This window comes from Notothenia rossii (genome assembly GCF_949606895.1).
Source record: "Notothenia rossii genome assembly, chromosome: 2".
NCBI lineage: Eukaryota > Metazoa > Chordata > Actinopteri > Perciformes > Nototheniidae > Notothenia > Notothenia rossii.
In genome coordinates, this window is record NC_136904.1 from 81,264,536 (window position 1) to 81,288,594 (window position 24,059).

Below are 24,059 nucleotides of genomic sequence, written 5' to 3' on the forward strand. Positions count from 1 at the left end.
TTTTTCTTTTGTTTGATAAAAATATCCTGTGTGGTGTTTTAGTCAATGAAGAAGAAATAAGAAGTGGGATGAAATGTGATTTATTAAAACATGGAGTGAATATAACATCAAATATACAAGTATATACATAGAAAGGCAACATCTTAAAAACAAAACATTACGTTTGTATAATTCATCAGTTTATGATGGCACCAGCTCACCAGAAATCATCCTCTTCATCCTTGTGTGAATATGCTGCAACGCTGGGAAAGCAATTTCAAGTTAATTGGCGTTAGCCTCGAGGGACAGAAAACAAAAAGCAACAATTGTATTTCTCAATGAATGCATCCTCAAGACAACATACTTCCAGAGCAAGTAAGATAAACCAGGAGATGAAAAAACGAAATTAAATGTTTTTGTAAGAGGATTATGTAGGCTTGTATATTTATTAAACTTTCCAACAGTCACAGCAAAGCTTTTCAAATTAAAAAACATGAGTTGCTGTATTCTTAGGAAAAGCCATAAGTCCAAGCAACTGTTTTTAGTTACCTGTCATCTTTCCCTTCAGACAAACTCTTGGCCCCTGGGCTCGTATGTCCGGCTTCTTCTCTTCCCGGGCTCTGAAACCCCCCCCCCCACACACACTCAGTTAAACACACTGGACAGCAGCTAAAAGTCATGCAACAAGAGCAACGTTTTCCACGAGTGTGTTACCTGGGCCTGCTGATTCCCTCTGGCTTCCAGGACCATCTTCATGTATTTCTCCAAGGGATTTTCACCTTTAGACTCCTCCCTGTCATTGGTTGCCTCTTGCTTCAGCTCTTCATCTCTTTTTGTAGCCCCAGTTTCTTCCTCTTCTTCTTCTTCCTGTCCTTGTTGCTCCAGCTCCTGTAAAAGCTAATTCGACATATATACCGTCAACACTCATTTCATTATGTTTTCTTTTTTTATTATGTAGACAATCCTTACCGTCTGTTTCTCCAGTCTTTCCAGTTCTTGCAGCTCCCGCTCTCTGGCCTCCTCTTGATGCCTTTGCCTTTGTTCTAGTCTTTCTTTTCGCTCTCTTTCCCACCTCTGCTCCTCGCCCTCTTCATCTTCTTCCATAGCTGACTGACCTGAGACCTGCAGGACTTCTATAAAAACATATACATGGTCATGAGTCAATTTGATTGTCAGTCATCACGTTACTTCGGTTTATGATACAATGAAGGGCCATAATAACATGTACTCATACTGATGGTGTACAGTAGAAGGTAGCCATTTTTCTCATTTTGGGTCAACCAAGATTATAGGACAGTAACAGGGGGGGACTAACGACTCACCCGCCTGGCCCTGCATGTCTATCGGGTGTTCTGGGAGGTCCTGTGGGCGGGGGCCAGCGGGGCTGTCAGGGGCCTCCTCAGAGAGAGGGACGGCAGTGTCCAGGAGAAGCTCTGGAATGTGGCCGGGCTCTGGAGGGAGACATGCACAAAGAGATCTTTTATTCCCCACCATAATGCAAAAAGGGCCAGAGGACTGGCACAGAATACATAATCAGATGCCCTTCATCTTCACCATTGTGAGGGGCCACTGAGAGGACACTTTGGAAGCCAGTCACACACTCATTAAAAAACAGCCATTCCCAAATCCTCAGCCTCCACACCGGATATACTCCATTTTGTTTCATGGGATTTCGTTTAAATTAATGATAATGAGAAAAGACTATTTGAACATTTCTCTGAATATACAGGGAAATGTTCAACAGGAAAAAAACAGTATTGAATTTTTAAATAAATGTGGCGTTGTCATTGTGTTTAAGCACACCAAAGCTTTCCCGGTATAAATCACAATTCAATGTTGTATTTGAAAACTGGAACATATTTAAATTAGGTACCAATAGAAGGCTGCAGTGCAGTAATAAAATGAACAAAACACAACTGAGTTATGCAGTAGCAGAGTTAACATGATAATGAAAATAAATCAACAACACTGGTACCTGACAAAATCCCTGTGAGATCTTCTAGGCTCAATCTCTCGGGCTGTGGGGAAGAATCCGAGCTGGAGAACACGGGCTGCAGATTTGGTGGGCTGAGGGGAACAAGGAGGACATTAGTATTCATTGTGTGTTAAAGGGCTGTAATGTCCTTTACAAAAGGGTGGCAGATGGTACCTGGCCTGGTCTCGTGCTGTGCTCCTGAGCTGGGGGCTGCGAGGTGGACTGAGCTCAGAGGGAAAGTCACCTGAGATCGCCACCTCGTCGTGCGGGGGGCGGGGGAACTGTCTGTCAAAAGACAAATCCGGGAATGGCAGCGGAGACACGACTCTTTCTATAGAATGCAAAGACTTCATGTTACTTCATGGGGGATAGATTATAATCCAAAAACTGACACGGAAAGGTGTGACTGACTGTTCGGAATGATTTAACTGTGGTCATGTTCTGGAACATTAATGACATATTTAAGTCTCTAAAGTATATGGGCGCTGAATGCCTGCAACTCTTTATCCTTTAACAGTTAATAGTGGTTTATTTATGTTTGAAGTGTGTTTAATAGAGGCAAGCATTTTCTGAAGTTACCTTCTGCAATCTCTCTCTGAAGCGGTTTCCTGGAGGAAGAGTACGGTGTGGAGGACAGACGTCTGGATGGAGAGCTGCTTCCATTCTGCGGCTGACCATCTCTTAGAAACTGAGATTCAGTCAACGAATGGAGACTGTGGTCAGTAAAAACTGGGGACTGGGGTGGGTTTTTTTCTGCTGTGAAGGTGACTCGTGGCTGTGCGGCTGGTACGGTGTTTCTGGTTTCATAGGGGGCCGAGGAGGGCGTTCTGGTAGTTTGTGAAGACTCTGGTCTGTGTGATTTGTGGGCAGAGTGTGTGTGGGAGACTTGTTTTCTTAGAGGACTGTCAGGACGATGTGAAGGATGTGCTCGTTGAGGGGAAAGAGGTCTTGGGGGAAGCATGTGTGATATGGTGGAGCGCACCGCCCTCTGCTGGTAGTTCCTGTAAGCTTCCTCCAAGGTATCGGCCTCCTTCTGCAGCCCCTGGATCCGAGCCTTGGCCTCAGCCACCAGCTCCATGTCGGAGTCTGGAGCGTCACTCCAGGGCGACTTGTGTCCTCTGAAGGGCCCACCTGCTTCACAGACATCATCATAACCCACCCTGGCCCTCAGCAGAGCTCTGTTCGTGTAGATGTCAGGGGGAACCAGCGAGTCAGCGCTGAGATCCAGAACTGAGCGATCAACAAGAGAGGGCTTGGGGTTACGCAGCACTTCATTTTCAAGCGCTGCCGTCATCGCATGGACACAAACAAGAAAGGGAAAGAAAAGGAAGAGCAAGCAGGGAGAGTTGAACACTAATACAGAAGACCAACCACCAAAAAATATGCTACTACTAACTTGGAGAACTCTATACATGCAATTACATCTATTGGCGACTACTGTTGACTTGGCTTACTTTACTTTTTAAGTAATTGAAAGTAGGGAGAATGTTTGAGTTCTTTACCATTTCACAAATATTTTCCCTTTTATATTATGTTAATGTGACAGAATGACATGATCCAAGAAAGGAAGCCAGTTTACGAAAAAGTAAAAGTAAAATTGATAAAAAGAAGTTATGTAATACTGATTTTAACATTCATAACTGCATACACAAACCTACATGGTTCACAGTGACTAATGATATTAAAGGACCATCCACACCAAGAATGACAAATATTAATAAAGTTAAAACTGTTAAAAAGTAGCCTTTGATGTGCTGCACAACCTGAGGGGAGGAGAGATTTGAATTCGCTGAAAATGTTTCTATCATACATCTAGGGATGTCCCGATCACCTTTTTTTGCTCCCGATCCGATTCCGATCATTTGATTTTGACAATTTGCCGATACCGATTTTTCCCGATCCGATCTTTATGCAATGCATTAAGAGAAAAAAAAGAAAAAAAGCATTCAAGTCCCTTAAGTTTATTTTTTTATTTAAATTGGTAATTCTATCCAACATGGATATAGCTTCTTTTTTTCACTGCAGCTTTGGATCAGTTCAGTTGTGCAGCATTGGATCAAAACTAAATAAAGCTTATCAGTACTCGTTAGCTTACTGCTACAATTAGACACTGCGCCCTGCCCACTCTGTTGCCAGATTTGAGAGAAATAAGCAACCAGGTCTATGAAAACAAGCCCCAAAGAAGCAACACATACATGATGTTCTGTCATTTGAAACCAAAACTAAGGCCTTAGGATGACTTTAAGACTTGAACATGGTCATTTTTGTTTTGTAACATTGAATAATAAAAAAAAAAAGTATTTATAAAAAAATAAAAATAAATAAAAAATCCCGATCCCCGATTTTTTTCCTACCGATTCCGATCTTTTGAAAATCACGTGATCGGCTCCGATACCCGATCACGTGATCGGATCGGGACATCTCTACATACATCCCATCCCTTTGAAAGTGATACCGACAATAGCAATGGCCCCGACCATAGTAGCTGGGGTTTATACTCCGCCATCCACTTGAGTTAGAACGATTACAAAATATATATATTTATAGTTATCTTTATACTTATTATCATTGGTGTGGACGGCCCAAGACGTGGCAGACAGGCACGCCCAGTCATGTGATACCTTGTTGAGTTTGGCGAAGCTGCATCTTAATTTCCTCGATGTGGTTAGTCATCCAATGGGATCGCTCCTCGCTCTGAATCAACTGAGCCTTAAGCTGAGCGCATCTCTCCACCTGCAGAGAACAACAGAACACAGGATATCAAACGAGAGCTTTTCACAAAGTATAAAGTCTCTGCAAAGCAATTGAATGAGTAGAAGTCGACTGAAACACCGATTACACAACGCATTCCCCAAGGGCAGAAGAAAATGCATGATCAAAAGAAAAGAAAAAGCTGACCACATAGTTTCCCACACTCTGCGAGAGGCTGTGATGGGACTGACCTCACTCTGGAGCTGTGCCTGCAGCACCTGTTTCTGGTTGTCAAACTCTTCCTCATCCAGTCTGTGCGTGCTCTGCAGCCTCCGTAGGTCCGTCTGCAAAGTCAGCTGCTCTCTGGATGGCTTGCCCAAATCTGTGAGAAAAGTCAGAGCATCATTTGAAAATGCATCTTGTTTGCTAGTCCAGTGTCTACTGATTAACGGAGTCACGTCACGTTTTATCTGTGCAGCATGAGAGTATAGCACATGGGGCTTCACACCATATCTGCCTTTTGTAAGTGATGAGGAGAAAGGCCTACTTCCCTACCTTCAAAGAGGAGGAAGACTGTATCCTCATTATTGATCCTCGGCCGTGGGTAAAGGGAGCCCTGTGTCACATCTCTCCTTCACTCCACTTCTCATCCCTTTTTCCTTTAGTGGTTCTTTCTAAGAGAGTCGTCTACAGAGCTGCACTCACAGCACAGAGGCCCCACATTGGCAGGCAAGACACATTCAGAAAGTCTCAGCTGAGCCAGAAGCAGTGGGACAGACTAACTTGAATGCTTCACAGTACGCTGCATCTCCCACAGCTCACAATAAGCCCACACTGTGAATGCTACATAAGGAAGTGGATTCATCTCTCTTTTGTCAAATTCAGAGATACTGATTTTTACATCAGCGATAACTCAAACATTAAAGTAGCCAGTCACAAAGGACTCAGTTGTACATTAATGCAGACAGAAAGCCTTGTTCTAATCCAAGCTGTTCCTCACCTGCACGGAGCAGCCGGTTCTCCTCCTGGGTCTCCTCCAGCTGTTTCATCAGCAGCCTCAGCTCGCCCTGCAGCTCTGCGTTCTCTCTCTTCACGCTGGGGTAGTCACTCATGGTCTCCAGTCTCTCCCTTGAAATCTCCTTCTGTTGAGTCAACAGAGAAATGTGCTGCTGTGCTGTGTCTAACTCATCCTGAAACACAACAGAAGAGACAGTCAAAAATACTGTAGACTCAATGATATATTGAATTATCATCACATCACACTGAATGATTGAATTGTGTTGAATTATTTAGTGAAGTGTCTATTGCCAATTGTAGACCAATGGAGTTGTGCTGCTTACCTGCAGCCGTCTCAGCTCAGAACATGCTCTGCTGTGCTCCTCTAATTTTCCATTCATTTCAGCAGACTCCTTTTGGATGCGAACCGTTTCCACTAAGAAAAAAAAGTAATGTAAACACAAAAGTCAAATAAAAACATGGGCAAAAGAAAGCTGGTGAGTGACATTGCATTGATTGAAATACTGACCTTTGTTTCTGTTCTCATTCTTGGTTAAATGTTCTGTTCTCTTGATGAATTCATCTTTGAGTTCAAGCTGGTACCTAACGTTATAAATGCATAAGAACAACAATCAAAAATAGATTTTAAACTCAACAATATGAACAAAAAACCGGCTTTGAAAACATCGTGGACTTTTCCTACAGTATTACAAGGTAGAAGGATAATGGACCAAAGCAGCAGCTATTTAGTAAATAATCCGGTCCTGTTATTGTACGTTACTCCACTGTGATGGCCAACCAAATGCAGTCTGTAAATACAGTCATCATCGTTTGAGGTAATAACAAATAGTGAGCAAATAAACAAAAACATTCAAAAAGAAAAAGCATAATCTGTAAAAACAGTGACATCCTCTGGTCACACAATAACAATATGCCTAACAAGGATACATACCCTTATTTTGAGAGATAAAGTGAATAGAGTTAAGAGAACTTTATTAAAAACGAAACTGCATAGTGAAACCAAAATGATGTTTGTTAAACTGCTTCTGGCAATGTGAGCCAAAACCAAATACCTGGAAAGTTCATTTTTCAATCTGTGGTCGTATGTGTCCTCCATGGTCTTCACAGCCAGCTCTCTCCTCCTCAGCAGATCTTCAGTGGTCTTGACTTTCTCCTCGTGCATTTGACAAGTCCTATCACCGTACAAACAAAGTCAATAAACCAGTGGTCCCAGTGAAAGAGCATAGCATCCATTTATCACCACGAATGGTAAAACAAGAAAAGAAAGCCCTTACTTTTCAAAAGCCTCCATTCTCATCCTCAGCTCATTCTCTCTGTTTCGTGCCGTATCGATTTCTTTCAGGACCGACTGTCTCTGCATGTACATATTTTTTTCTTCAAACTAAAGAAAAGAGAAACACAAATAACAACATGCATTATACCATCTTAGATTGAAGCAGTTAGGAATAATACAAATGTTTATTGGAAAGTTGAGAGCCTGTCAGTTTTAAGAAATAATGCTTTGCTTGGGTTTATCTTAAGTAAGAGAGCACATCATCATAATTAGCAGTAATCTACCTCTTGTTGCTTTTGCAATCGATCAATGGCATTTTTCTCTCGTTCCATCAACGCCTTTGCCTTCATCTCATAAGTCCTCTCCAGATCTTGCTTCAGCTTATCAAATTCTTTATGAAACTTTGCTTTTTCTTCCATCCTCACCGTGGCAATTTCAACATCTTTAAAATGTTGCATCTTAAGAAATAAAAGACACAATGTTGAGACCAGAAGAAAAACTGCACATCAAATATTAGACAGTCATAAAACATGATGCATTTATACAATAAAGTTACACTGTATAATAGGGCTGCTCAATTAATCGTATTTTAATTGCAATTACGATTATGGCTTGCAACGATTACGAAAACAACGTAATAGAAATAAAACGATAATTTTTTTATTATTATTTTTTTTTTTATAATATTTTTTTGGGGGGTTTTTCAGTTGAATTATACTTAAAGTTCAGGGTAATCAATTGTTAAAAACATACTGTTCACATTTTTTTCTCCAATAAATGGATGTTTTCAAAGTCAATGAATAATCGCATTTAATAATCACAATTACAATTATTGACCCAAATAATCGAGATTATGATTTTTGCCATAATCGAGCAGCCCTACTTTATAGCATTTATTCTTGTGATATTTGTAACGAATATACATACTTTTGTCTTCATTTCCGCTTGCAGCTGTGCTTCAATTTCTTTTCTATGGGCAGACAGTTTTGATTCCAGTGTAAACCATTTCTCCCCACTGTAATTTAAGCTCTCGTACTCCTTATCAATCATTTTCATCTTCTCAACTGTGTATGGAAGAAAAATAATTATTAAAAACTCTGCATTCAAAGGCAGGTGTGTTGAGTACAATGTGACATTTTATCCAATCCTACCCAGAGAGTCTCCATAACTTGCTTTGCTGGTGGTCTGAGTGTCAGCATCGTGACCAGTGCTGTGTGTATAATGGTGTGTAAGCTGTGCTAGAAGGCTGATCAGGAACCCTGCTTGACAAAAATAAGATATATTAATGACTTAGGGGCAGGAGCAGTTTTATAACAAATTCTGCTTCATGTACATACCTTTGTCCTTGTTTTCTTTGTTTGAAGACTGTCAAAAAAAACATTAACACCATTATTACTAATGGGAATGAGTTATAATTTAAAGAAAAATATTCCTATGAAATTATGAATTACCAGAGATCTGTAAAGTGCTGATTCAGGACTGATTTTAAGAAGCTGAAGAAGGTCTCCGGTTGTTAAAACCTGCCAAAATAGAATATTCATATGCAAAGATGTCTTTTACAAGCAGTACAATAAATTAGACAACAAACTCATTGCTAACCTTGTCTTTATATAGGCCGCTTTCAGGGCAGAATACAGAGAGGGTGTACTCATATCCTGAGGAGCAGAGGTGATCATACACTATGCTGTTGCATGCTGACACCAAAAGGGGTTCAGATCTCCCAGGAATTGTTCGTGGGACTGGTTCTCCTCCAGTCAAATGTGGGTGTTTTAACTCCTGGATGAGCTGATTCCGAAGCTGTGTCTGAATCAGATCAGACAAATGAAAAAGAAAACGAGAGAAGAACATTTACTATTTCTAACGCGTCAGTTAGCAGAGTACAGTCACTAACCGCTGCAGAGCAAACAATAACATTTATAGCATGACTTACTTTCAGTGTATCAAGGAGTCCTTTACTTTTAAACGTTTGATAGAGTCTTTTCCTCAGCTCGTCTGGGGATAACGTGTCTTCTTTGGCCGAAGACATAACTGCACTGTCGTTGTTTTGTAGGTCCTGACAGAAGAGAAACAACAGCACGGTAAAGCTGACATGGTGAGCTAAACAACAAAAAATAACAGTTTTCAACAGCTTTTGTATGCCTACCCGATGGTAGACTGTTCAAAATATGTCTCCTAAACCCCCAAATAAAATAAGCGTCTCTAAAGATACAATTATGTTTCTACTTACCAGCCTAACAACCAAAAAGCATCTCGGCGTTCTTTCGAGGAGGCGTGTACAACTAATTTAAATCCGTCAACGGATACGTTGGTTCCGGGCGCACAGTTATGACGCAAAGAAGAAAAGCTGCAATTTTATTTTATATTTATTTTATTATTATTCGAAAATGTATTATACGTTTAATGCAACCATTATTAATAGGAAGCTACGTTAAAATATTTGTCGCTGAACCGTTTTACCAGAGATAGTTGTTGTTTCTGCTTTACCATGTTGTCATCTGTGTGCGACTTCACTTGTTTCTCTCCAGGAAGCAAAATTGACAGGTACACACAAATTGGTTGTATGACATTTATACGCCTTTCCTTTTGTGCTTATGTTAGTTATTATACTATCTTAAATGTAATAGGTTTATATTAGTTATGCAAGCATTACTGAACGTCTTAAACGACGCCAACCGTCTTTTTAGCACTGCAGCTAACGTTAGCTTGCTAGTTAAAGGGCTGTCCGTCGATCAGGTGATGTTGACACTGATATTTGGAAATATTACATTTATTTTACATGTTGTGTTTGGTTTGATTTTTTTCAGGACAGTTTGACTTTGCTAACAAGAAGGGAAAACGATGTCTGGAAGCTTTTATTTCGTCATGGTTGGCCACCAGGACAACCCTGTCTTTGAGATGGAGTTCTTGCCATCGGGGAAAGTTGAATCAAAGGTAACGTCATGGATTAATAATAACATCAACATTTAGTCCTGTACATATTACAAAACAGTGGTCACGAAATAATAATTGTTTTATTTATTAGCATATAAGCCATAGACCTCAGCATAACTGTCAGGATATATGTTAATGTGTGATATGTTAAAAATATATGTTCCTTTATCATCTTGTTTCATTTTTGTGTCATTGACCACAGGATGACCATCGTCACCTGAACCAGTTCATCGCACACGCTGCCCTGGATTTAGTGGATGAAAACATGTGGCTCTCCAACAATATGTACTTGAAAACTGTGGACAAGTTCAACGAGTGGTTTGTTTCTGCCTTCGTCACTGCAGGACATATCCTTTTTTTTATTGGTGATACTCATAATGCAAATATTGGACTCTAAAGGGCATTTATCGTTTACTGCCATTTTATAGGGTTGATAGGAACAATTATTAACGTGTTAATTTGCAGTATAATGTGATCACATTTTCAGAAGTCCCCGTATTGTTGTCATTCTTTAGTCAAACTCAAGGCTTTCATTACAATGGCTTTATTTTCTTTAATTGTTTGCCGTACATATAAGATTCATCATGCTGCATGACGCACGACAAGAAGATGGAATCAAAAACTTTTTTAATGATGTATATGATTTATACATTAAGGTAAGTTGTCCATATGAGAATAACTTGGCTCGAGGTTACATTTGGTCTATTTTTTTTACTTCAGTGTTTTTATTTATTTGTTTTGTCTCCCAGTTTGCAATGAATCCATTCTACGAGATCAATGCACCAATCCGCTCAACAGCCTTTGAGAGGAAAGTACAGTTTCTTGGAAAGAAACATCTCTTGAGTTAATCACTTCACATGTATGAGGATCATAATGCATCTTGGTTATTGGTTGTGTATATATAGCTACCACACGTTTGATGTCTGTCTTTCTTTTCCTGTTTAACAATTGTACAATGTATTAAACACATTTTCTATAAAAAGTTGTCTAAAATCAATGGTAATATTTGTTGATCCTTTTTTCTTCTCTTATGGGACAAGCTGTGAGTTTGGCTGCTGTGTGTTGATTATTAACAACATACTTAAAGGCATACCATCTTTTACTTATTAAAGACTGCTCAACACATGAAAAAACCTGTATAAACACAATGTTGAGACGTGACATAGTTAGGTACTTGTGTTATCTACCAGTTTATGCATTAAATCATTGCAGTGGTTATAAAGCACAATTCAAACATTGGGATAATAAACAGACTAACACAGTTTTAAGGAAACAAACCATGCTCAGTTCTCAGGGAGTTTATTGGTCACTTAGCATACCAGTAGTCACTATTAATCTGTGCAGAAAAACACTGAACTGTAAGTATAAAAATGTTAAGAGTGCTTTAAAGATAAAAACAAAATGAAAACAATGGAACCAACAATGAGGAAAACTGTTAATTAAATCATTTTCATTAAACTTTCCTCAAGGTAATTCTTAAAAGGTAAAATGTTGCAGAATAGAAGTTTCCAGGAAATGAAATACACCTGATGCCATGCACGTTAATGTTGCTTTAATATTGATCTTTTGTTAAGTGCTTGCAGCACACAGCCTATCATCACTATTCACTAAGCAGAATGTGCCTACAAAAAAGACCTAAAGGCGCAACAATCACAACAAGCCTCAATTTGTTAGTTACACATATTCCCACAGCTACTTCATCATTCTCAGAAATAAGGTCATTAGGCTGTATAAATTATGTTCTAAATATAAATATATAGGTCATAACTCTGTTGTATAACATTTAAGAGTGAAGTTATGGAAACCTATAATGATGGTAATCCCAAGGTAGTACAGATTTAAGGGTTGCATCATTTTACAATGTGACAGAATAGAACATTTGAGAAGAAAGTGAAAAATCAAAGACATTGCCTCCGTTCCTTCACGACAGCTTTAGAGTTTCCGACAAAAAATAAAGTGTATTTTTCTGCCTCCAAAGTCTTTGATAGGTGCTGAATGAATGATCGGAGATGTTGTGTTTATTTGTAATCAGACTGGGATGAGTTTAGTGTTTCTTCTCTGTCTCTTCAAGCAAAAGTCCCAAATAGCATTACCAAATCTTCAACAGTACAACAAATCATAAAGCCAGTAGCATAATTTGTTTAAATAAGATGTTACAACAGCATTGTAAACCTACAGCCTATTCACATAAAAGGCAGAACAGCAAATGTTAGTGATAACTCCTGGATGTTATGAACAGCAGGATGTAGCAGAGCGAGGCTTTCTGTGAAGCTTGACTGTGTCTGTGGGGATGAGGTGGTCCGTTCTTTCTTCCAATGCCAACACTCTGCGCACCGCCTCGTCAAAGGCGACCGCTACATTGGTGGCGTCCTTGGCACTGGTCTCATAATAGGGGAAGTTTCCATTCTCCTGGCACCATTGTTGAGCCTCCTCAGTAGACACCTGCCTTTCGGTCACGTCCACTTTGTTGCCCAAGACAACGAATGGGAACTTCTCTGGCTCCTTAACATCTGCATAGTAGATGAACTCCTTCTTCCAGTTGCTTAAGTTGAGAAAACTCTGGCTGTCATCTACACTGAAGGTGAGCAGGCAGCAGTCAGAGCCACGGTAGAAAGGAGTCCTCAGGCTGCGGAAGCGCTCCTGGCCAGCAGTGTCCCAGATCTGTAGAGTAACCTGGTGGCCATCTACCTCTAGTTCCTTGTTGAGGAACTCCACGCCAATGGTGTGGAAAAGGTGTGCATCAAACTTGTTGGTAACGTAGCGGTTCATGATGGAGCTCTTCCCAACACCTCCATCACCAAGAAGAATGACTTTCAGCAGTGATGTTTTTGTCGTCATGGCTATTCACTCCGGATCGATCACTTTGAAATAGTTTACCTATTGGAGAGGTGCAAAATATATTTTTATTATCTGTACAACGCTAAACAATAGGTTTGAAATCAAATGCCAATAACCACCTTAGCCTACATTAAACTGAAGAAACACAATTACAATTTTTTTTAACACAATTCTATGCTAAAATCCTTTTCGACTCACCACTGATTGACTTCTGGTCTCCACTTGTCAAGATCATGTGCTCTAGACCTTGGTCCTTGCTCACAGGCTCATTTGATTAATGTTGATGTGAGCAGCCATGTATGTAGCGTTCAACCAGCTGTAACACAGCAGTTTCCTGGTTAACAGATGGCCCATGACAGCAGTTAGAGCTGGAAAGCCCCATTGCAATAAAGCATTATCTGCTAGCAAACGATCAATACAGTTTGTAAGCTCTTCAACAACTACAAATATGTAGCCTCTGACATAAAACATACTCAAAATGAACCTAATAGCTGTAACATGCTAGCACACCCATAGAGCTAGCAAAGACTGTGTTTATCAGCTAGCTACGCTATAGCTAAGCTAAGCTAACATAGAAAGGGAAAACAGGGGGACACAGTTGGAGTTAGGCAAATGAAATAGACCGCATTCACCAGCTTAGGTTTAGTTCCGGGCCAAATTGATATAACCTACCGTACAGTTCGTGTCAGACAGCTGCTGAGCTGAGTCAACGAAAAACAAAACAGGAAATAACAGAAATGACATTAATGAGTTCCTCTGACAGCTCCTCGCATTGGCGTGGCTCGCGGTAACGTCACGTCGCACCGTTTCCTGGTGAACCCCAAGGGCTTGGTGCTAAAGCGGCTAACAAGCTAACAAGCTAACGATACATGGGCAGCCTTGGATCATGTGATCTTGTTGCCAGACAGAAACAACCAACAAGCACTGAGGTAATCTCCAGGTCCTTACAACACATCCGTTCCTATTCAAATTGAAATAAATCATATTAGCTTTAAGAAATAAGGACATTTTATAGAGCATCTTTCGTGTCGTTTGTCAAACAATGTGACCAAATTGTTCCTAACAGCTAACAGCAGGTACAATATTGTACCTCTTTGTATGATTCATGCTTTACCACCAGAGAGCGACATTTAGGTTAGTTAGCTCCCAGCTGAACACTGGAGAACATCCACGCCACACCTAAAAAAAAGTAATTATGCTGACAGTTTGCAAACTTTACCACCTTTATACGTCAATGGTTACCACATGGCAAGCTAACGTACATGTTGTTGTTGTTGTTGTTGTTGTTGTTGTTGTTGTTGTTGTGTTAATGTCCAAATACCTTTTACAACACATAGCTAACACAATGTAAACATATACCAAAGTCATGGACATCATTATCCACACGAGAGGCGTTTTCTAAAGCATGATTACTTCATGCAAACACAACCAAAAGTATATGCAACTAGAGAAAGTTAGTGTTTCCTAACATAGGCTACCAAGTAGTTAACTGTCCTGTACCTTTCTTGCTTGCCTACTTGTTGTATATTCGTTCGAAAATGTATTTGATACATAGGCCTATGTCTACATTGACTATGTAGGCTACATCATTTGTTTTCTTTATGTATATACATTTAAGTTAATTTGTGCTATTTCTGTGGATATCATTATGGAAGATGAAATAAATTAGTATAAACACTTTACTTACACTATTACTTAAAGCATCATCTCTAGCTGTGTAATTTTTGGTTGTCAGAGCAAACAATTGTGTTTTTCCCTTTCCAATATTGTGTTCACATAAGCATGCTTTTCTTTCTTGGTGTCAGTTGACTACCACATCAATTTTCTGTTATAAAATATAAGCTTGGCTGGCATCCATACATGTCAAGTCCATTTTTGTGGTGGCATTTCATAAATTACCCACATTCTTTATCATATTACTGTGGATGTTGTCCAGACTGTAACACTGGCTTATGATACGTTTACTTTCATTCCCAGAAAAACTCCAGGTGATATATTTCTGTTTGCAGGAACCCGCTGTAACTGACATGATCATAATTAGACGTACGTGAACCATCATAAATGTGTCTGAGCGGGGAAGGAATGGAAGGCAGATTTAGAAAAAAAAAACAGATTTAATGTAATAGTACACTATCATTTGAAAGCAAAATGTACAGCAGTCTTTCATTGATACATTTGATCATTTAAACTAACTAGCCTTCAAGAAATGTATTTATCTAAGATATACCTCACTTAAGAGTTCACATTACATGTCATAGATTATTCAATGTTAACTTCAGCGATCACATACACAAAAAAGACTAAGCACAATACTGTGACATCTAACTTAATAGACATCTCCATCTATTCCTGAGATCGGAGTTATGTATAACAATCACAATAGAGAATGGAGCCAGATGTGTTCATCTAGCAGCATGCTGTTATTGTGAACATGCATGCACTGATAATACATATTCTTCCCTAGAGACTAAGTTCTGTATCTTTATGTGGATGTCTTGTGGCTAGGCCAGCAAAAAACATGAGAAACTCCAGATCATATTACAGGCAGGAAACAGGAATCCTATGTGTGTCAGTTAAGGCAGATTTTAACATTGTAAATCTGGGGTGGAGACTCCTAGACAAATGGGCTGACATCCTCTTGACAGGGCCCTGAGGTCAGCACAACATTGTCCAGCCCAATCTCTCCTCCAACCTCCTTCCCATGCTGAGCTTCAAAGAAAATCTGAAAGACATTCATAGCATTTAGCATTATGATAACTAATGTGCTGTTGAACCTCCTTTGACTGGTATCATTGTTGTTAGCAGTTACAGCAAAGCTTTGACAATCATCTATTGATAATTATATTGTAAAATGATAAATCACTCACCGATGTTGGTGCCTCCTCTTTCCAGGTTACAGTGAGGATCTCCGTCTGCCATGCCTGGTCTCTGCTTCGGCTCTGCTCCCATACAGGGTAAGCGTTGTTATCCAGCAGCACCTTGAGACTTCCCACATTCTGGCCCACCACACGGAAGTCGAAGGTGAGGCAGAAGCTGCCCTGCTGGGCCCGGTCACTGAGGAGCAGCTTCAGCTTGGCTATGTCCTCCGGCTCTCCTAGGAGCCCACTCATGGCCATGTAGTACTCAGCATCTGAAAGAGTTCGTAGCACATATTCTTTCTAAATGCACTTAAAGTATACATTAATCCAACATAAAAAAAAAAACATACTAATCATACTGTTACCATTATGGTAGGATACACTCCAGTCCATGTCATCAGTCTTGTCTTGGATCCACTCACATGCTCCCTGATCAAAGTTGCAATCCATAATGAACTCTAGAGGTTGAAACATTAGGAGAACAAAAGCAAATTAGTCACATAAACTGTCCTTATATAATAATGGCATCTTAAGAGGTATTTAATTACCTTCCTGAACTGGTGCTATTAACATTTCTTTGACTTCTGTCGCTGGTCCAAACACGGATTCAAAGTCCTCTGAAACTGTATTGAGAAATTAAAGGGGAAAACAATCAATGTGAATTCATATATTTTCATCCAGTTTATTAAGCACACCTGGCTTAAACTGTCTAATAAACAGTCATGCATTAAATCCTTCTCGTATTAAACCTATAGTGTTTCAACGGAAACTTAATAAGACTGTTATTTTTAGCAAGGTGTACATAATGAATTCTCAACTTATGTATAATGTTTCAGCTCAAAGTGATAATCAACTCAAAAGTAAAAGCAGAAATCTCATGCAAAAACTTTGCCTCATACAAATGACAAATCACTTTTGGTTCATACATTCCTCTTAAAACATATTATCTTAGAAAAAGCATTCCAAAATGATGCAGCAATGAAGGTTTTTTTTTTTACCAACAGGTGTAGACCTGCCCTGCTGTCACTCATGTCTTGAGATGAAGCTACAACTTTAGGATACAGCCTCTCAAGTGTTTTAAAGCTCTCACAGAAAACCACCCCCATGGCTAGCGGCCTCAGACAAGTGACAGCTGGGGTGATTGAACCTGTGCAGCCAGAGTGGGCTGGTGCTAGAGAGGTCTAGAGTGCTGATGACAGACTTTCCAACTAGGAGTCAAGTCTGTTTGCACAACAGCTGTTTTGGGAAAAACATAATAAAAGGCTTGGAGGCTCAGTAACCTCCCCCCTTCTTCACCCTCCTCCCAGGAGATGGGAAGCAGGACGAGTTGTGTCTCTGGGCTCTCACATGCCGACAGAGTAAAATTCCTCCCTGGAGGTGATGGATGTCTTGGGGCCTGTCTCCTCTTGCTATCGGAGTTCTTACACAGTCTCGGGTGTTTCCATAAAGATCAAGAGAAGTGTTGAAAGGTAACCTCATGTGTGGGGTTTTTCTTTGAGGTGCATACCACTGCAGAACTACACTGTCCACTCTTTTCTTATTATTTAATGAAAGTGCCGGAGAATGTGATTTATTTAATTCTCATAAATGATCTATTCAATTAGATATATTCACATCATTTCTTACATTTAGCCTCTGGGTTTTTATTGTGATTGTTATATTTTGTATTTGTTTTAGCCAAAGCTTTGATATTATGATATCTTTGAATCAGATTCAGTGTGTCTGGTTCTTCTCTGGAAATAGTCAAATAATTCTACACATTTCTCAATTTTTAGTAACATCGAACCTTCCAAAGATGTGTCTGAGGAGCTCCTTTCTTCTCTGGTCAAGGTGTTTGGACTGACTGCTTATTTTATACTTCATTCAGCCACATACTGAATAATCGTTAATAGTGTTCAAATGCTGTGTAGACACAAGAACAAAGTCTCTGTAGAAACTGAGTTGGTTTACTGTATGTATGGTTAATACATTATGGACCACCCAAAATGACTGGAAGACAGCCAAACGAAAGGACACTTACTGAAAACGTCTCCTCTTTGATTAAGACGGTTGTCTTCAGCCTCCTCGTCTTCCTCCTGCTCCTCTTCTTCTACCAAAGGAAATACATTCACCTGTTCCTGCTCAGGGCCAACGTAGACCTCTCCATCATAGTCGAAAGGCTGCTCGCGGATCCTTGGAGGCAGCGTTGCCACTGGTTCCGGGATAAGATTTCTGATGTCCTGGTTGTCAAGTGTTCCTCCCGGAAGCTCAGGCCTCACTTGGGAGTCTGGGATGGCTGCGGGGAGGAAGAGGAAGCAGATGAGACATGTGGAACCTCAATCATGAGTGGGAAAGACAGTATTTTACCAGAACTCAAGATGCGTTTGTCGTCATGTATTTTGCAGCTGCTGTTCTTGTCCTTCTCCATGCAGATGAAGCACTTCAGCAGCATTCATTGCACACAGCTTAGATAAGCGCTTCAAGTGCACAGGCATTCTATCCAAAAAGTGCTCAAGGGTCATGCTGAGGATTCCAGGTCTCATATCAAGCTGTGTGCAGAGGCCATACAACGTTTCCAGCCATGAGCAGTTGCAAAATGTGCTCTGAAGAGTAAGGAGGCAAGAGGAGGGAGTGCATGGGGTTGCGAGCAGGGAGTGATCAGCAGAAGCAGAGTTTTGGATTTCACACAATCTCACCATTTAGGAAATCATCTGCACTGCCTTTGTCTCCATCCCACGACCGCGGATAAAACGGCTTAACTACAAAAAATAAAGGCATCTTTGATTCACGCTGAAAACCCTTGCCTATTCTCTTTGTCAGTTGGCAACATGAGCTTCACCTGTTATAATCTGGATCTGGTTTAAAGAGCACACAGCTCAATCTGTGTTTCCACTTCTTCTCCAGATGACTGGCTACCTTACAAATGTCCTATTTGCACAGGTGTGTTTTCAATCTGTGGCTCTCTCTTGCTGACATCTGTATAGGGTAATGTGGTCTGAAAACAGGAAACTAGCCTTGGCACGACTGATGTTTGCTGATGTTTGAAGAGTTTAAATGAAATATGTGTCTGTAAAAGTGCTCCTGACCTATCTGACTGACTACTCTAACTTGGGAAAGGCCAGACACATTAGTTTTTTTTAAATCTACGGTGAAAGGCCTTACTTGGATAGTTTGTTTAAGATCAAAAGGCATCCCTAAAACTACTTGATTCATAATGCTGTGTGGCTGTTCTTGAGTCTCACCAGAGCATTCAAAGCCATTGCCTCTGTAGCCAGGCTGGCACCTGCACTTGAAGGATCCTTGAGAGTTCACACAGAAAGCGTGCTGGCTGCACTTGTGGGTGCCGGCTGCACACTCATCAATGTCTGAAAATGGAAAAAGCCTATTTGTACCTTTAGGAGCAGAAATGATCTCGAAGGTTTTCCCATAATAAACGTGTATACCTTACCTACACAGTCATATTTGGCGTCAACATATTTCAGGTCGTAGCCGTCCTGGCACTTGCACAGGTAGCTCCCGAAGGTGTTCACACATTGTCTGTTGTATGGGCAGAGGTTTTTCCCAGTTACACATTCATCTACATCTGAAGGGAAACAAAAAACGGAAAAATGAAAGGGCCTGTGACATTATATTACTTTTGTTTTGTTGATCATTCAGTAATATCATTAAGTCCTTGTTATCTGTATTTATCAGTCTGCATGTTTTCACTTGTTTTAATGTATAATCTTTAACTTAATAACATGCCCTGCAGCCATTAAGGTGTTTATCGTGTTAAGTACAAATTAAAAGAATCCTTTATGTTTTGCTCAGATTTGAATTTGCACTTGAACGGATATGTGTTGCACTTGGTCGATTATGTATTTGTTATGGTACATTTGGGAAACATTTCCTTTTTTTGTAACTTTGATAAGTCTGTTGAATGCAGACTTATCCTGACGTTTAATGCTCCAGAACTATTATATTACTTCCCCTGTGTGATCGTTATGCCAGACTTTCTCTGTCAGAGTTCAAGCATTTTTGTGGAAATATAACTTGATAGCATCCATTTGCTTTGTAAGCCAAACACGCAAAAACCACATCATAGAATGTCTACAGAATTGTTTCTCTATGCAAAAACTCTCAATCCATGAGACTGGAAACAAGCCAAAGTCAATTTTTGTTTTTTCTGTTTCCTTATTTAGACAAGGGCTATTGCTCCATCTGAATTTCACTTTCCTTATGTATAGTCTAGGCTCGACTATCAATCATATTTCACATATGACATGATAGTATATGCTTTATAACATTCAATGATTGTTTTTCAGTGTGCATGTGGTTGCTCACCTACACATGTCCTCCCATCTTGCCCCAGCTGCAGCCCTGCAGACGGGCAGAGGCAGATAATCTCCCCCTGAACTTCCTCACAGCCATACTGACAGTGAGCAATAGAGCATGTGTTGGAATCTACATGCATTCACAAAAACACACATTTGTTAATATTAAAGCTGAGCAGCTTTGATTTTTGCATGTGTTTCTATGTATATTAGCACTAATACTCACTTGCACAAGATCCGTCAGACATTACTGTGTAACCATTGAGGCAGTAGCACTTGTAACTTCCAAAGGTGTTCATGCAGCGATGCTGACAGGGACGAGGCTTCAGGCCACACTCATTCAGATCTAGAAACAAAAGTCAACTTTATTTCTACACCTGAAACACCTTCTTTTATAAAACCTGTACAAACATGTACATTTAACAGAACATCCTTTACATTAAACACAAGAGAAAATGATTTGCGTAAAGTAAAACATACATAAATTGAGTTTGTTGAATTAAAATATGCTGGAAATTAGATTACCCTAAACCCAGAATGACCCAGGCTTTCCAGACCCAAACTACTCACCTTGGTTACATGTCTTTCCGGTGTATCCTGGGAAACACTTGCATTTGTTGGGGCCAACACACTCTCCATGCTTGCAGCCGTGGTCACATTGAGCTGGTAAAGCATTTAAAATGAAAAGAATACCACTAGAAATATCAGTGGTTTAAGAATTGTGGATTACAGTAAAACCACACATTTCTGTTATGCAGGAAAGGACTGAATCTCATATCCTCCACTTATTTTGGTACAGGGAAAATATATGTTATGAATAGAACAACGGTTGTTAGGATAGCTTTTATTGAGGCACTAAGTTAAGTTCAACATATTTTGTCCATTCAAAACATATGTCTAACCATTTGACAGATTTTTAAGATACAATTATTATGATTATTATAGCATATATTTATATTGTAATCTGGACTGCTCTTACCCTCACACTGCCCTTTACTGTTTTTCTTCCAGCCATAGCAACACTCCAGTCTCCTGCCGTAGCGACAAACACCTGGTTGGCTTCCAGTAAGGACTTGTTGGTAGTGCCTTTGTAGAACAAGAGAGAACCGGAAGGTGAGGTATGTAATTTCCTAATGTCAGCTAAATGTAAAACCCACCTTGGTTAATGCATTGAACATCAGATAGGAACGTTGGTCTTTAATAAAATCTTATCACAACAACAACAACAACAACAACAACAACAACAACAACAACAACAACAACAACAACAACAACAATGAAACGCTCAAGATACATGATTACAAATATATTAGAATGAAAACAAGGATCCAAACAAAACCAGATTCTCTAGCTCATGTGTGTAGGAAAGCTCTTCTTCTAATTTTGGTCCCAATGGTAGTTAACCTAAATAAAGCGTACCCTCACATGCTTGCTTAGTGATAAAAGGGGGCTCCCTGTGGAGCAACAGCCAGCTGACAGGATGTAGGCTACAGATGGAGAAAAACACACTAATCAGACACTTCCTGCGGTGCACATTGATACCTTACACACAACCATATGTCCTCTTCATTCACTGAACGTTCCCCTTCACCTGACTCCACAATCTACATTAAAGCTATTCTCAGTTGCAGTTATGGAGTCAGCATTGCATTCAAAAATAACCTGCAGTTCATATAGATTATATTCCACGTGTGTATTTTTAACCTGTTAATTAAATTAGGATGTTAATATTCCATTTGACTTAGTTCATAAGTATACTCATGTCAGAATCACACATCCAAATCTGACCTCACAGCTTTCATCATCAAAATCTCTACTTTTGACCTCAGTGTCAGACTCTAAATGTCCAGATGTTTAGGTTTCACAGGGTTAGCATCCTAAAAGCAGCCTGGGCTCCGGTGGGACTGGGGGGAATCTGAGACTTGATAGAAATCAACCAGAATAACCCACAGGAGAGGGGCTCTTTAGAGTGACAGGTGCTCTTCAGTTATTAACAGTTGCTGTGCCACATTTAGCCGACACACTGTCAACGTTGTCGTAGTCCTCTGCTCGCAGGGCAGCAGTGTGGACATACCATCAAAACAACGGTTTTCCAGGGAAATCTTTAAAGCACATATCAGGTTACTCCCTCACTCCACTTTAAGTAAAAGCACGTGCAGGAGCTGGCAGTTAAAATAGCAGTAATTCCTGTTTTGGATACTGGAAGTGGGTTAAATGGATCCCAACATTTCCCAATTTGGGATCAATTCATCTTATCTTATCTTAAAACTGTTTGTGGCACTTTTGGTTTATTTTTGGTGACAGTGCATTTCCATTATCCTGAAAGTCGTTTTTAATTCTTGAATGAGTACATATCCAAGTAAAGTTTACACCTGTCTCAGGGTAGAAACACCAACATCATCAAACACTCTGTTGCTCTAGTATTGACTTACCTCTTTGCATCCGCGTTGCCTGAGGAGATGTGAAGCAGAAGGACCAGAGCACCGACCAAAGTGAACGGATGCATGTCTGTACGGTGAGCCGCCGGAGAGCTTTGTTTCCCACGGGACTGACTTTGGTTTCTGTGAGTTCTGACTATTCCTCCTGAGGGCTTACGCTCATTAAAATGCTTAGACAGGAACAGGTCTTAGTTGAGCCTTTACACTAGGCACGCTGGATTTCATGTGTTTCCAGAGCCTAAGGTTGAGGTCTCCTCCAGGGGGGGAAAAAATCTCGTACTCTTTATAACGCTGCAGCTAAGACTCTATGTCCCATAATTTGCTCCCCTTTCTTCCTCTCTGAAATTCCAGAGGTGGGTTGACACTCTGTGAAATGACACTGCACTGTGAGTGACTTTGGAGGTAGGAGTGGGTTTGTAAGGGGGGTGGGGATTATGTTTAGGGGTGCTCCTCTCTTCACTGAAACCCTATAGGCTACAAGACACACATGGAACTCTTCCTGTGGAACACCAGTAGGAAAAAGCATGCTGTTCTGCAAATAGCAAATCAAAGGCAACATATTGGTGTTATTTCATTTTTTGGGGATAAAAGCACGTGTTGCCTGATGCCCGTGTGCCTGTGTTTTATTTAGCTTTTTGGGGATAATTAGCTGTATCGGCTAATTGTGGAACTCAGGCATGCATAGGCCTGTCATTAGCAGCTGCAGCGCTCTTTGATGTCTTACTCACAGGTAGCACATAAAGCGCTTCTCCCTGACACATGCTAATTTCCAAGTTTAGCCATGAAAATGTTTAATGAGTTTTCACTCTTTCAAAGTCTGCTCCAACATCTGTTCCTGATCCGCTGTAGCCTTACAAAATGACAGGTGAGGTTCCTGTGTTTGTTTATATTTATAAATGAAGTACTTACTCCCATGATTTCCATGACAGAGGGGATTTTAGGAGTTTGTTTACACAGTGCATGTCCACCCAGTACCAAATTGTCCAAAATGGCGATTTGAAAGCTGCATTGAAAGTAGCTTTGTAGATGAGAAGGAGGCCTGCAGTTAAACACTGTAGTTGAGCTCAACAATACTAGGCTGTGATTATTTTTGCCAGACATTCGGTACTCATGTCATGAAGCAGAAATGTTTTAGCTTGTTAAATGTTGGTTAGACAGTGCAAGGTCAAAACTAAAACGTTTGGACATTCACTGTAAAAAGTTTACACTTTTGAGTTTGTGCAGCTCCACTCATGTGTTGCTCCGGTGTGGAGTAGATAGACATAACTCCAGCCTCAAGGAGATGAACATGAACTCGTTTTGCAGATTCCACATGCAGCAATTCTTAAATGATAATCCAGGAGGACGTTTGAGAGATGGAGGAAGTGTGGTTGCTTGGAAGCAGGCAGTGATTTCTGCAAATATGCAGGACTGTGGCGTTAGAAGTAATATTCTGTTAAGAGGGGAGCACATTTTTGGACAAACCCCATGGGGTAGCATTTACTATGAAATGTTCTAACCTTAACAGATATATTTAGTTCTAGTTGTTTGCATACTGTACGATGGATGACATTACGGCAACAGCAGCAGTTGTTTAGCATCACTTGTGGTACTTTAAGTCCTTTTTGTGTTTAATGCCTCAGTCTTTCCACTGCTTGACATCAAAGGAAGAGCTCCTATGCTGCACAACAAACACAATCTCTGACTTGTCTGCAACATGACTCTGGACATGTGGTTCATGCTTACTATACATTAGAGCTGTTTCATTGGTTCTTTATGTCAGCTGTG

General features: G+C 40.2%; 4 protein-coding genes and 1 long non-coding RNA gene across 9 annotated transcripts in view; 2 read left to right on the forward strand and 3 right to left on the reverse strand.

Annotated features, from left to right (window-relative positions):
* Window positions 1–64: 64 nt before the first annotated feature.
* On the reverse strand, window positions 65–9,245 carry ofd1 (OFD1 centriole and centriolar satellite protein). 2 transcript variants are annotated; one of them, XM_079663046.1, is made up of 23 exons: window positions 9,163–9,245; window positions 8,866–8,988; window positions 8,535–8,738; window positions 8,387–8,455; window positions 8,273–8,300; window positions 8,087–8,194; window positions 7,863–7,999; window positions 7,220–7,393; window positions 6,937–7,043; window positions 6,715–6,834; window positions 6,171–6,244; window positions 5,986–6,077; window positions 5,646–5,835; window positions 4,897–5,027; window positions 4,576–4,687; window positions 2,534–3,238; window positions 2,129–2,285; window positions 1,955–2,046; window positions 1,302–1,430; window positions 949–1,112; window positions 694–867; window positions 529–599; window positions 65–242 (listed from the first exon to the last, which is right to left on the reverse strand). In XM_079663046.1, the coding sequence occupies exons 2-23, from the start codon at window positions 8,959–8,961 to the stop codon at window positions 197–199; spliced, it is 3,180 nt and encodes a 1,059-aa protein (XP_079519172.1). In that variant the 5' UTR covers window positions 8,962–8,988; window positions 9,163–9,245; the 3' UTR covers window positions 65–196. The 2 variants fall into 2 exon arrangements, with proteins under 2 accessions (XP_079519172.1, XP_079519171.1); XM_079663045.1 differs by having other exon boundaries at window positions 694–876.
* Window positions 9,246–9,348: 103 nt separating this feature from the next.
* trappc2 (trafficking protein particle complex subunit 2) lies at window positions 9,349–10,869 on the forward strand. Of its 2 annotated transcripts, none has more exons than XM_079663062.1 (5): window positions 9,349–9,476; window positions 9,740–9,866; window positions 10,069–10,211; window positions 10,435–10,522; window positions 10,616–10,869. In XM_079663062.1, exons 2-5 carry the CDS (start codon window positions 9,774–9,776, stop codon window positions 10,712–10,714), a joined length of 423 nt encoding a protein of 140 aa, XP_079519188.1. In that variant the 5' UTR covers window positions 9,349–9,476; window positions 9,740–9,773; the 3' UTR covers window positions 10,715–10,869. The 2 variants fall into 2 exon arrangements, with proteins under 2 accessions (XP_079519188.1, XP_079519189.1); XM_079663063.1 differs by having other exon boundaries at window positions 9,351–9,475; window positions 9,728–9,866.
* Window positions 10,870–11,149: 280 nt separating this feature from the next.
* Window positions 11,150–13,578, reverse strand: rab9a (RAB9A, member RAS oncogene family). Of its 2 annotated transcripts, none has more exons than XM_079663060.1 (3): window positions 13,377–13,578; window positions 12,903–13,020; window positions 11,150–12,743 (listed from the first exon to the last, which is right to left on the reverse strand). In XM_079663060.1, the coding sequence occupies exon 3, from the start codon at window positions 12,702–12,704 to the stop codon at window positions 12,096–12,098; it is 609 nt and encodes a 202-aa protein (XP_079519186.1). In that variant the 5' UTR covers window positions 12,705–12,743; window positions 12,903–13,020; window positions 13,377–13,578; the 3' UTR covers window positions 11,150–12,095. The 2 variants fall into 2 exon arrangements, with proteins under 2 accessions (XP_079519186.1, XP_079519187.1); XM_079663061.1 differs by having other exon boundaries at window positions 12,903–13,038.
* LOC307028227 overlaps window positions 13,501–24,059 on the forward strand; it is a 54,875-nt gene continuing 44,316 nt past the window's right edge. For both annotated transcript variants that reach the window (XR_013804896.1, XR_013804897.1), the window contains exons 1-3: window positions 13,501–13,633; window positions 15,597–15,658; window positions 20,866–20,967. This is a non-coding gene — a long non-coding RNA (uncharacterized lncRNA). The remainder of the gene's footprint in view (window positions 13,634–15,596; window positions 15,659–20,865; window positions 20,968–24,059) is intronic.
* Window positions 14,799–22,666, reverse strand: egfl6 (EGF-like-domain, multiple 6). Its single transcript, XM_079663053.1, has 13 exons — window positions 22,287–22,666; window positions 20,834–20,940; window positions 20,425–20,517; window positions 20,081–20,200; window positions 19,865–19,984; window positions 18,990–19,124; window positions 18,784–18,906; window positions 18,238–18,300; window positions 17,583–17,837; window positions 16,111–16,185; window positions 15,928–16,020; window positions 15,572–15,834; window positions 14,799–15,426 (listed from the first exon to the last, which is right to left on the reverse strand). Exons 1-13 carry the CDS (start codon window positions 22,358–22,360, stop codon window positions 15,319–15,321), a joined length of 1,629 nt encoding a protein of 542 aa, XP_079519179.1. The 5' UTR covers window positions 22,361–22,666; the 3' UTR covers window positions 14,799–15,318.